This window comes from Galeopterus variegatus, unplaced genomic scaffold (assembly GCF_000696425.1).
Source record: "Galeopterus variegatus unplaced genomic scaffold, G_variegatus-3.0.2 Scaffold119, whole genome shotgun sequence".
In the NCBI taxonomy this organism is placed as follows: Eukaryota; Metazoa; Chordata; class Mammalia; order Dermoptera; family Cynocephalidae; genus Galeopterus; species Galeopterus variegatus.
Genome location: NW_007726230.1, coordinates 1130329 through 1143274, shown reverse-complemented (window position 1 = coordinate 1143274; position 12946 = coordinate 1130329). Strand labels below are relative to the sequence as shown.

General features: G+C 36.8%; 1 protein-coding gene across 1 annotated transcript in view; it reads right to left on the bottom strand.

Moving 5' to 3' along the window:
- INO80 (INO80 complex subunit) overlaps positions 1-11604 on the bottom strand; it is a 101851-nt gene extending 90247 nt beyond the window's left edge. Inside the window, exons 1-6 of the mRNA XM_008587712.1 lie at positions 11453-11604; positions 11032-11201; positions 10864-10931; positions 8643-8807; positions 5996-6116; positions 4678-4892 (exon numbers count right to left, since the gene is read on the bottom strand). Coding sequence (XP_008585934.1) covers positions 4678-4892; positions 5996-6116; positions 8643-8807; positions 10864-10931; positions 11032-11201; positions 11453-11595 — 882 coding nt within the window. The 5' untranslated portion in view covers positions 11596-11604. The remainder of the gene's footprint in view (positions 1-4677; positions 4893-5995; positions 6117-8642; positions 8808-10863; positions 10932-11031; positions 11202-11452) is intronic.
- Positions 11605-12946: the final 1342 nt, after the last annotated feature.

Here is a 12946-nt window from a genome sequence, read left to right as displayed (position 1 = left end):
TCAGATTAAAGAGACAACAACTAAATGCAACATGTAATCCTTGATTGGATCTTGGATTAAATAATGGGCGGGTGGGGAGAGGAACTATAAAGGACATTATGGAGACAACTGATGAAATTTTAGTATGGACAGTGGGTCAGAACAGTATTATGTCACTGTTAAATTTCCTAATCTTTATAACTGCACTGTGATTAAATATGAGAGAATGTCCTTTTTCTTCAAAATATACACTGAAGTATTAGAAGTAAGTTTGGCACAGAGTCACACTAACCTTAAAAATGATAGAGAAAAAAAAAAGGTATTCGTGTACTGTATATAACAAAAGCCACTGAGGCAAACAATTGCTAAATATGAGTAAAGTATATATGGCAGATCATTCTTGCCATAATACTTTTTTTTTTAATTTTTAAATTTTGCTTTTTTTTTTTTGGTTGGCCAGTATGGGGATCCAAACCTATGACGTTGGTGTTAACACCATGATCTAAACAACTGACCTAATCAGCTAGCCCTAAATTTTTACTTTGAACTAACTTAAGACTTACAGAAAAGTTGCAAAAATAGCACAGAGTTCAGGCCGGCCTGTGGCTCACTCGGTAGAGTGCGGTGCTGATAACACCAAGGCCACGGGTTCGGATCCTATATAGGGATGGCCGGTTTGCTCACTGGCTGAGCGTGGTGCTGACAAAACACCAAGCCAAGGGTTGAGATCCCTTTACCGGTCATCTTTAAAAAAAAAAAAAAAAAAGCACAGAGTTCTCTTACATCTCTCCCTCTGCTTCCCTGATTTTAGCATCTTACATGTAGCCATACTACAATTATTAGGAAAAGGAAATCAACAATTAACACTGGTATAATATTATTAACTAAATTACAGGTCTTACTGGAATGTCAACAGTTTTTCCACTAATATCCTTTAACTGTTCCAGGATTTTATGCAGGATGCCACATTGCATTTGGCTACTTTTCTCAGTCTCTTCATGTCTGTATATCCTCAGTCTTTCTCCTTCATGTCCTTAACACTTTTGAAAAGTACTAAAAAATTATTCTGTAGAATATCCCCCATTTGGGGTTTTCTGGTGTTTTCTCATGATTGGAATAAGGTTATTTACTTTTGGCAAGAGTACCACAGAAATGATGTGTTCTTCTCAGTGCATCACATCAAGGAGTTCATGACGTCAAAATTTATATTAGTGATGTTTAGTTTGATCACTTGGTAGAGGTGCTTTCTTGTCAGTTTGCACCACTATTATTACCATCTTTTCCCTCATGCTAATCCACATGCTGGAGTAGATGCTTTGAGTCTAGGCAAATCCTGTTTCTCCTCTAATTTTTGCTCTCTAATATTAGCATTCATCAATGGAGCTGGTCTGCAACAATTACTACTATGGTGTTTGCCTAATAATAAATTTCTATTTCCTTGTTTCCTTCTTCACTTATTGTCATTTTGGCCTGTAAAGAAGAGATGTGCCTTCTACCTCAACTATTTATTCAATTACTTACTTCTAACAGTATGGATGCATGGATATTTCTTTTATTCTATGGATTGAAATCCAATTGCTCCAATTATTCTAGCTTTGACCATTAGGAACTCTTGTAGGATGGCTTCTATGTTCTTCTGACAATCCCCTATCTTTATTCAGCACTTCCTCACTTTCTGGTACCAGAAAATGTGTCAGGATCATCTTGTATTTTTCTTATACAGTTCTGGAATAAACCATTTCTCAAGGAGCCCTGGTTCCTTTCACTGGTGAATAAAAGGTGTTTGGAAATCAAGATCTGGGCACCTGGTATCCTCATTGCTTCTCGAGTTTAATTGCTTCTAGGCCCTCTTAGCGGACACAACTAGAAAAAGCATATGTACAAATCCACGAATAAACACCCATCTATATTTCTGTATCTATCTGTGTGTGTATATGTGTGTATGTATATGTATACGTACGTGTGTGTGTGTGTGTGTGTAAAACTGAGAGTTCATATAGATATCTCTGCTTGTAATTAAAATCCACAGGCTTCATTTTAGCTTTCCCCCTTTCCTTACTTAAAACTCCTTTCTCCAACAGTGAAAAACTAGCTCAAATCTACAACATATTTACTTCATTTGCTTAATCTACAATATATTTGCCTCATTTGCTCAATCCTACTATACACATAAAGTAGTTTCAAAATTGTTAATCCATTCCCCTGAGAGACAAGGTCAAGGGTTCAGATCCCCATACCAGCCAGCCGCAAAAAATAAAATAAAGGTAAAGATGTCTAAACCATTCACCTGTGAGAAACACTTTTACCATATCAATCACAGCCTCTATGTATAGTTCTTTTGGTCTTTAGCTTCATATATCCAGTTAGACACTGATTTCTTAAGTTGCTAATGTTAGTTCTTTTCTTCCCTACCCCCTGTTACACATTTGGAACACAGTCAAATTCATATGTTAAATTTGTATTCTATTTTGTCCATATAAACCCTCAATCTCCCCCTCTACCCACATCTTGGTTAGTTTTCACAGTTTTGTTTATTCTGGGGTATATGAAGCGTATATGAAACAATTACTATGTTTCCAAAAGTCAAAAAGATACACAAAAATATATACTCAAAGACGCCCTCCTCCTCCCTCCTGCTACCCTGCTTCCATTCCTCCCTTTCATTTTATGCCTTTCCACCTGCCATCCATAAGAAATCAATCACTTTAACTTTTGGTTTATCCTTCTTGAATTTCTTTTGCACCAATAAGCAGATATTTGTGTATTTTCTTATATCCCCTTTTTTCTTACACGAAGGGTAACATACTATAAATACTTGCTTGTGCTTTGTTTCTCTTAACAGTATGTTCTTGAAATTTCTCCGTATCTGTTCAAAATACATAGTACTCCACTGTGTAGATCTATCCTAGTTTAATGCAAGCACTCTCCCATGTATGAGTATTTAGGTTATTTCCATTCTTCTGCAAATGCTGCTGCAATGAATAACCTTCAGTATATGTATTTGTGTAGTGTTTGAAGTTTATCTTCAAGGTAGATTCATAGAAGTGGGAGTGCCAGGAAGTGCACAGAAGTTGAAAGCCACGTGCTTATGTAGTTTGTCAGGTATTGCCAACTTTCCCAACAGCAATGTATGAGAGTTCCTGATTGTCCACAGCCTCCTTAACAGACTGTGTTGACATATTTTCAAATTTTTGCCCATGTGATGGGTGACAAAAGGTGTCTAGGTGTTATTTTTATTTGTATTAAACTAATTAGAGAGACTCAACCTTTTTCATATGTTTGAGGGCCATTTTTGTAGCTTTCATTGTGAATGGTCTATTTGTCTTTTTCCCATTTATCTATTAACATGTGGCCCTTTGTCCCTCAATCTTTTAAGAGTTCTTTATATATTAGAGACAATTGCCCTTTGACCATATAGTACACAATGTGATTAACTTCTCCCATTTTATCCATTGTCTTTTGATTTTGTTTGTTTGTTTTTGTCATGTAAAAATTTATTTCTATATAGTCAAATTTATCAATATTTTCTTGTACTGACTACGGACATTGAGTCAAAGTTAGAAACTCTTTTCTTATAGAAAGGTTAAATAAGAATGCAATCATGTTTTCTTCTGGTACTTGTATGGTTTCTATTTTTTTTTTTTTTTACATTGAGATCCCTAATCTATTTGGAATATATATGTGAGATACAGATCTAATTTTATGTTTTTCTAAATGACTACCCTACTGTCCCGGCACCACTAATTAAAAAGTCCAAAAGTTTAGTACTGGACTATTTGCCTCTACATGTGACAAGTCCATGCTTTTTTTTTTTTTTTTTTTTTTAAAGATGACCAGTAAGGGGATCTTAACCTTTGACTTGGTGTTGTCAGCACCACACTCTCCCAAGTGAGCCACGGGCCGGCCCTAGGACCACGCTTTTTTAACTGTAGAGGTTCTGTAGTATATTTTAACATTTGGTGGGGCTTTTTCAATGTTTCCACAGCTGCTCTTGCATACTGACTTTATCCATACAGACTTTAGTATCAACTTTCCTCAATTTATGAAATATCCTAATTATAAAATATCAAATTTATAATGAAATATCCTGTTCAAATCAGGATTGCACTCAATTCATCATTAAGGGTAAGATGGAAACAATTGATGAATCTGCATAAAAGGTATATGGACATTCCTTGCACTATTCTTGCAACTTTTCATCTTGAAATTATATCAAAATAAAATGTTATCAAAACCAAAGAAATTAAAACAGTAAAAAGAATACTTATACATGTCTTTTAAATTATTCACATTTTCTTCTAGTGCCTGTGTTTATTCAACATCCAAATGTTTATAAATTCTCTAATAAACATACCATCTCCTTTTTATTTTAACTTTCTCTATCAATTTGCTATCTAATATTGATTTGCTGTCAAATCTTTATTGCTTTATTTAAGAAAACTGTGTTCCTTTCTGAAAGAGGTTTTCTTCTGTTTTTCTGACCACGGAGAATCACGCAACTAATTATCTTGTGAATTCTAACCAAATTCTAGAAAAATAATTACCTGAAGAAAGTATTACTCAGCATTCTCTCAATTCCAACAGATTAGTCTCCTTTCTGAACTTTATCTGTGAAATATCTAGCTCTCACAGCAACTCCTTAGAGAATGGGGAGAGAAAACATTCTCTCCATTCCCTGTACTGGAGGCATTCACTTACCTTTGGTAGTTCCTTTTTCACAATGCTGAGCCATACTTTCCTGCGACGAGCATTAAGCTGCTCAATGGATAAGTGCTTCTTCTTCGTGCCAGGGGGAGGGGCATCATGAGAAAACTTGGCAAAGACTTTGGTCTGGTGGTGGTGGCGACGAGGGGATTCCTCAGAGGAAAGTTCTTCATCTCTTCGTCTTTTTTTCTTCACTTTTTTCAACTTGGCTGCAAAGAAAACAGATGCTCATAAGGTTGCATTTCCTCCCCTCCACAGGAGACACCCACAAAGCAACCTTATCTCTTTAAGAAAATTCAAAGTTTTTTCCTCATTCTATCTGAGGCTGGCAAAGGTTATCCCTTTATCTACTCAGGCCCATGAATATTCCAAGAGGAAGATCTCACCAATTTGGAAAAGAACACGAGACACTCCCTCTGATTACATAAAAGAGAAATACAGAATAAAACCTGAGAACCAAATTTTTTTTTAATCCAACAATAGGCAAGGAGGCTTATGAAGTATCATGGGCTCAAGGAGTAGTCACAAGGAAGGAAACTTATTTCTACTTGGCAATGTGAGATGGCTAACGAAAAATAACAGAGAAGAAAAAAATAAATTGATATGACACTAAGACTTGAAAGAGAAAAATTATACAAAGAACAAAACATTTGGGTTGCAGGGAGGGTGTGAAAGATGAGAAAACATAGAGATTAACAAAGAGGATATGGGAGAAATAAAGGAAGAAAGCTAAAAAGAGCCTTTTTGAGTAGAGTGCATACCTTCAGGTGAATAAAATCTGCCTTATACAGATAGTTTAAAACTTTCCCTTCCTGTTTCCTTCCTGATTTCCAGCTGTTTAGAAATTAGTAAGAGAGGAAAGGACATTTCCTGGCAAACATGCAAACAAACACTACAGAAGATCATCAGGAGGTGATCTATTCTAAATCACCTCAGACAGAAAAAATTATGACTTATTCCAAACACTCCAGGTTACTCTTCATAGTTCTCGTGTGTAACTAACTTCTCTCCATCCCAGAACATTTTCAACATTTGCAGAGGGAGTAGAAGAAAAAGGAAATAAACTATTTGCCTAAACCTTTGGCTAGGAATGCACAGTTCTTAAGTCTTTCAAATTCTAGAAAAGACGATAAGCCAAATTTGAAAGAAAATTAATAATACTTACTAGTAATTAGAAAGGAGAGACAGGTTTTTTTAGATAAAGCAAATTTCTACTACATGGAATGTGTTTAAAGTCCAAACGTACCAGCAGGCCACACTCAATTCTGAAACTAAAAATGAATAAATATGGAAGGCAGTTCAACATGCTCACCTTTAAGTTTCTTTTCCTCCTTGAATTTCCTTTTTTTAGGTCCAAGTAGGTGCCGTTGTTGCTCATAGAAAGGGTCATATGTGGAGAGCAGGCCTGCACTATAGTATTGGTATTGCTGCAACTGAAGGAGAGAAAGACCATGATAGACCTGTCTGTGTTCTATAGCATAGCCTTCAAATCCTCGTTACTACAGAAAATTGAGCCATAGGAAATCATAGCTTCTTCCCACAAAGAGACCAGTAAGGATTTAATACATCAGAGAATTATTTCCTCAACTTCAAAACAAAATGCATGCAACTGCCATGCACATGACAGGTTGCTGGAAATAACTGAAGAAAGAAAACCATGCTTCAGAATTTCTACCAGAATATTAACTTATTCCTGACAAGCATTTGAGAGATGCAATTAATTCCTTGCAAAAAGGTCTCCCCTTGAGTCTTATTTTCCCACTGACATGATTCTCAGTAATGGTGGGTGCATACAGCCCCAGCCCCATATGCAGCTGGGTACAGAGGACTGAGATGCATGGCCAACGTGTAAGCAGGAGGCTCACTACATCCCTGTCCTGGCCCCACACAGAGGTATGGGTAGAGACATTCTCACAGGACATGGCTTTGAGCCCCAGCCTCTCCTCCTCAGGACACCTGCAACTGTGTCCACAGTTCTATGACTCTTCTCCTGCAAGGGGATTCCCAGACCATGGCCCTCCAACAGGAGTCCCAAGATGTGCATGGCCAGGGTTCTGCCAGGCCCCTCCCCCTTGACCCACACTCCATTCACATGTCCAACTGGTCCTGGAGTCTGCCATCCCTGTCACAACAGACGAGGCTGCATTCATATCTACAGGAGGGCAGCATATGTGTGCTTCGGACATGACCTGCTATGACCCCTACTGGGACTGGCTGACTCCCCACTAGAGTAGAAACTCAGGACAGGAATTTGTTGTTTCATGAATTACATTAAGTGCTTAGAAAACTGAGTGTACACAGTAGGCACTTCATAAATGTTTGCTGAATGAATGAACCCCAACCAGCAAAAAAAAGTCTCTCCTTGGAAATTAATCAATAAGAAATAAACCATATTTCAATTACCAGTAGGTCCCCAGGATTTACTAAGGCTCCTGATGTTTGCTTGTTTGCTATTCTGACTCTTAAGTCTTACATTTGCTTCGAAGTCACCAGTTATCCCAATTCTGCAGTCTTTGAAGTCTTTTCTCTCTTCATCTCCCACTGAGAATCTGTCATTATTATGGAATAGTACCTATGTTGTCAGAATTCTAATACATGAATAATTTTTTCCATCCAGAAAGTGTAAATCCTTTCAAACATTTCATTTAAATTAACCTCCACATCTCACATTAATTTTGTCTCACTTATTAGTAATGCATAAATATGAATGTAAGTTAAAATCAGGTAGTCCACTATTTAATCTCTTTCCTGGATTACAGCCAAATGAGTTGTCCAAAGATTGAGACTAGGATGGAACTGTTACATAGAGAATTATTACAAGGTTCTCTGTCCAATAAGCATTCATAAAACTGCATACTTAAATTCTGTGAACTTTCCTATATATATGTTTTGCTTTAATTTAAAAAATGAGCAAATATTTGGAACACCAAGTACCTTAGCACTGGACTTTAAGAAGGAAATCTCTGAATCAAAATGGTCAGATATTCTACTGTTTATCACTTCTACAGGTTTATAAGCTTCAGCACATTATTTAAAGCTCTGTGAACTAACTCTGGACCTTAAGTAATTATTGGAAAATTGTTTGGTCTTTAAACACGTACAATGTGATCATTATACACAATGTGCCACACTTCTGGCAAAAATCAGAAGGCTTTTGGTAACAGTGTTCAAATAGTTGTCACTTAAAACTATCATCATTCTAATGTGAGTCTGTGAAGAAAGAGGGTTTTTCCAAGATAGGAGCAATTGCATTAAAAAGCAAACAGTAGAATGCAAACATTATGGCAGTTCCTCAAAAGGGTAAGTACAGAATTACCACATGACCCAGCAACTTCTCTAAGCATATAACCAACAGAAATAAAAACATACAATCACTCAAAAACTTGTGCACAAACGTTCATAGCGTCATTATTCATAATAGCCAAAAAGTGGAAATAACCCAATCAGTTCAACTGAAGAATGGATAAATATAATATAATGGAATATTCAGCAATAAAAAGGAATGAAGTACTGATACATGCTATAACATAGTTGAACCTTGAAAACATGACACTAAGTGAGAGAAGACCAACATAAAGGACCACAAGTTGTATGGAATGTCTAGAATTTATAGACACGTTTATAGAGACAGAGGGTAGACTGGTGGTTGCCTAGTTGTACGGGGGATGGAGAGAATGAGGAGGAACAGCTAAAGAGTATGGGGTTTCTTTTCGAGGTGATAAAAATATTCTGGAATTAGACAGTGATAACAGTAACACAACTCTATGAATATACTACAAAACCACTGTATAACACACTTCAAAAGACTGAATTATACTTGGTATGTGAATTATACTCAATAAAGCGGTTAACAACTACCACCACCTAAATATAAAGTTAAAATGGTGTATCTTTAATAACTATAAACCAGAGGAAGAATACCCAGCATGAAAGTCTGAGGTTTCTCCTGAAACTCTCACCTCCTTGTCTTTACTATACTTGTTTTGGTGAAGTTTCCTATATTTGTGTAGTCGAAGCATGTTGTGAAGTTCTTCTCTGCTGAGATTGAGTTCTTCTTCTTCTTCTTCTTCATTGTCTTCACTCTGAGAATCTGCCTCACTGGACTCATCACTTAGCAGAATGTTCTGAAAAAGGGAAAAAAATGGAAAAAAACTTTTGCTCTGAAGCAATTTCATTTATAATCCAACCACTTTTTCCCCAGATCCCAAAACAATGAAAAAAAAAAAAAAAAAAAAAAGGGAGGAAAGCCATTTCAGTTTTCCTTAAATACTCTTATATTACTCTTTATCAATTCAACTGAAAAACAAAAGCACTAATTAAACTTAGTGGGCACAAATTAAAGTAAACTAAAACACCGGAAATGCTATAAACAGCAACAAGGCTAAATTGCATCAAATACATAGACTTTATGTAAGATATAACTAAATAGCAAATACCAAGGCAAACAAAACAAAAAAACTACCTGTAGGGTATAAAGGAATATAGAAAGGAAGCTGTGATAGCTAAAAAAGGAAAAACAACCCGAATATCCATTAACTGATGAATGGATAAACACAATGTGGTATATCCAGATAATGAAATGTTATTCAGCCATAAAAAGGAATGAAGTACTAATATATGTCACAACATGAAGAACCTTGAAAACAAGATGCAAAGTGAAAGAAACCAAACACAAAAGGCCACTTATCCTATGATTCAACTTATATGAAATGTCCAGAATAGGGAAACCAACAGAGACAGAAACCAGATTAGTGATTGTCAGGGGTTGGAGAAAGTAGAGAATGGGGAGTGACTGCTAATGAGTACAGGGTTTCTTCTTGGAGTGATGAAATATTCTTAAATTAGATAGTGGTAATGGCCATACAACTTTGTGAATATACTAAAAACTACTAAACTATACACTTTAAAAGGTGAATTTTTTTTTTTCCTTTTTTTGTCTTTTTTCATGACCGGTAACGGGATCGCAACCCTCAGTGTCGCGCCCGTACCGCGACAGGCAACGGGATCGCAACCCTCGGTGTCGCGCCCGCATCGTGCTCAACCAGTGAGCGGACCAGTCTCTATATGGGATCCGAACCCTCGGCGGGAGCACCACCGCGCTCCCAAGCACCGCACTCTACCGAGTGTGCCACCGGGCCGGCCCTAAAAGGTGAATTTTATGGCAAGTAAATTATATATCAATTTTTAAAAAATGTGATGGCATAAAGATTTCTGCATTCCTAACAGCCTAAAGCCTTACTGATTGGGAGAAAATCAGACCTTTTACACATGAGCCTTTTGAAACGCCTTGTGGCAATAATGAAGGATTTAAATTACGCTGAGTTCTTCATAGAAGTATGAAATAATTAGTTTCCACAGAAGAAATGCTATCCTTAATTCAGTTTGGATATTGACAGTAATCATTTAATAGCATAAATGAGATTATACCACTCCCCTGCTTGCAAATACTCCAACAGCATACAACCGTGAATAAAATAAAATTCCTTAAAATGGTGTACAAAGCCCTGTGTGATCAGACTCTCTTAACCTCATCTTCTACCATCCCCCTCATTCACTATGTTCCAGCCACACTAGCCTTTTCTCCCCCAAACATGCCAGGTTGCTTCTTTTCTCATGTTTTGCAATTGTTCCTTCTCATTTAAATGCTCTTACCTTAGACCTTCACATGGTTCTCTCTGATCATTCAGAAATCAGTTGAATGTTACCTCATTAAAGAAGCGATATTTATTTACTTGTTTACAGGCTTACTCCCTGCCTCTCTCCTTTGTAATGTAAGCACCACAGGGCAGGAAACTTGTCCATCAACAATAGTACCTGGCATGTGGGTGCACCCAACCAACATTTGTTGAATGAATGAACTACTCAGGGACTGATGGAAATTTGATTAATATTCTTGATTACAACATGAGCCAATGAGGGTAAGGATCTTAACTGATCAGTTTTTGTACTCCCTCTTTCCCCACAGTGCTTTGTACTCAATAAATGTTCGTTAAAACGATTTCATTGAACCTTTCAGGTTTTCTCTATAATCTCTTCAAAAAAACCCCCCCCATATCTAATATAAAAGACTCATATCTGGAAAAATCTTTATCAATCTGCCAGAATGAGTTGATGACTTTCCCTTCTATTAGTAATTTTAATAGATTACTTGGATTGTAAACATTCAGCCTTATCTCTTACCTTTAGCCACTTTCTGCTTTTCTTCAACTTAGAGAAGTTATATAAATTTCCCTTGTCAGATTTTGGTTCTGTAAAAAGAAACAGAAAGAATAAAATAAATAAATAAATGAAGAGACAACTGCCCCAAGAGAACTGAGAGCCCAAAGAGGGATCTCACACCACACTGACCTGACTGCAGAACTCCATTCAATGAATATGTGTTTAACATTCCAGAATTGCTTGTTCCAGAAGTTTCACCGAGCAATGAATTTGGAGGTTCTTCCTTAACTTGTATTAAGGGATCCCCAGACTGGGGCAATAAGGGATTATTGTCATCCAGTCCATCTTCACTGTCATCACTATAAATTGAAGAATGGTGAGTCCACAATCACAGCTGACCCAGCAAAATATTATAATTTAAGGTTAGCAGAACTGGAAACTTTACAGAAGAAATCGATTCTTTGAATAAGATGACTGTATTTTATTTGAAAGAAGGAAAAATAAATCAAACATAATAAATACCATAAAACACTTTAACCCTTAAATCTACAGGGATAATGGGAATAAAAAATGTGGTAAAACATTACACTGCAAAGGTGGAATAACACACCTTGAAATATTCCTGTTGAAGATGGCTGATGTTTGTCGCAGAAAATGGTCCAACCGAAGGGCCCTCTCCAGGTACTGAAGATAGAGGGGCTTTGCCAGCTCAGTGCAGCCGCCATCGTCCCCGGCACCCAACTCCGAGGCCATAGAACAAATCTGTCTTCATGCACAAGGGCCTCCAACTGCACGGCTGCAAATGAGGATAAGTAGTAAAAGATGAAATACTATTTAGTCTTTCTCTTGCCCGTTTACTCTGAATGTGAAGAGACATCAGACCTTCAAAATCTCAAGACACTAAGAAGATAGCAGTCTACAGAATGATCGTGATACAGCTCTTATTAGACACTACCTATGAATGCAAAGGCAGAAGATAAAAGGATAAGAACATCAAAATACAGAAAAACAACTGGCTGGCCAGTTAGCTCACTTGGTTAGAGCACCATGTTATAACACCAAGGTCAAGGGTTCGGATCCCAGTACCAGCCAGCCACCAAAAAAAAAAGAAACTGTCAAATGTCACAATGAAAATTCATACAGTTGACCCTCAGTATCCATGAGGAACTGGTTCCAGGACATCCTACAGATACCAAAATCTAAGTATGCTCAAGTCCCTGGTATAAAATGCCACAGTATTTGCATATAACGTATGCACATCCTCCAGTATACTTTTTTTTTGGCACTGGCCAGTAAGAGGATCTGTACCAACCTGGACCTTGGTGTTATCAGCACCACTCTCACCAACTGAGCTAACCAGCCAGTTTCTGGTATACTTTAAATCATCTCCAGATTACTTATAATACCTAATACAATGTAAATGCTATGCAAATAGTTGTTATACTGTATTGTTTAAGAAATAATGACAAAAAAAAGGCTGTACATGTTTAATACAGACACAATTTGTTTTTCCAAATACTTTTGATCTGCAGTTGTTTGAATCATCGATATAGAGGGTCAACTGTATTTTACTTTTTCAAAACAGTAACTTGAAATGTATACCCTCTTCCCTTCCCCCCTACAATTAACAATTACTCACAACTATGAATAACAACTATCCAAATCTATACAACAAGCTCACTGTTATGCACCTCACAGAGTAAAGTACTACAGGAGCACTTGTTCCCAGCATCACCTTCAAACAGTTGCTCCCTTCTTCATTTTGTATTTATACTTGTACATATGGGTGCAGCATCCTACTTACTGAGGAATACATATATTGGCAGAGTATTTTACAATCTCTTGTAAAAATGCCATAATGAGTAAAATTTAGAAATGATTTAGAAAATCTGAGCAAAGAGAATAAAAGTGAGAGTGAAAAACATTGGTATAGCTTGAGCATTCTCTTTGCCATCTTATGTTGTTAAAGACAATGTTAGAGTCAAAATGTCTTCACTAGAGAAACAACAAGTATAACAACTTTTCCTTCAGCTGTCTTTCATGTAACACCTTCTGCCTTTACAATGTTATCTCTAAAAACTTATGGGGCTAATCAAGGCCAAGA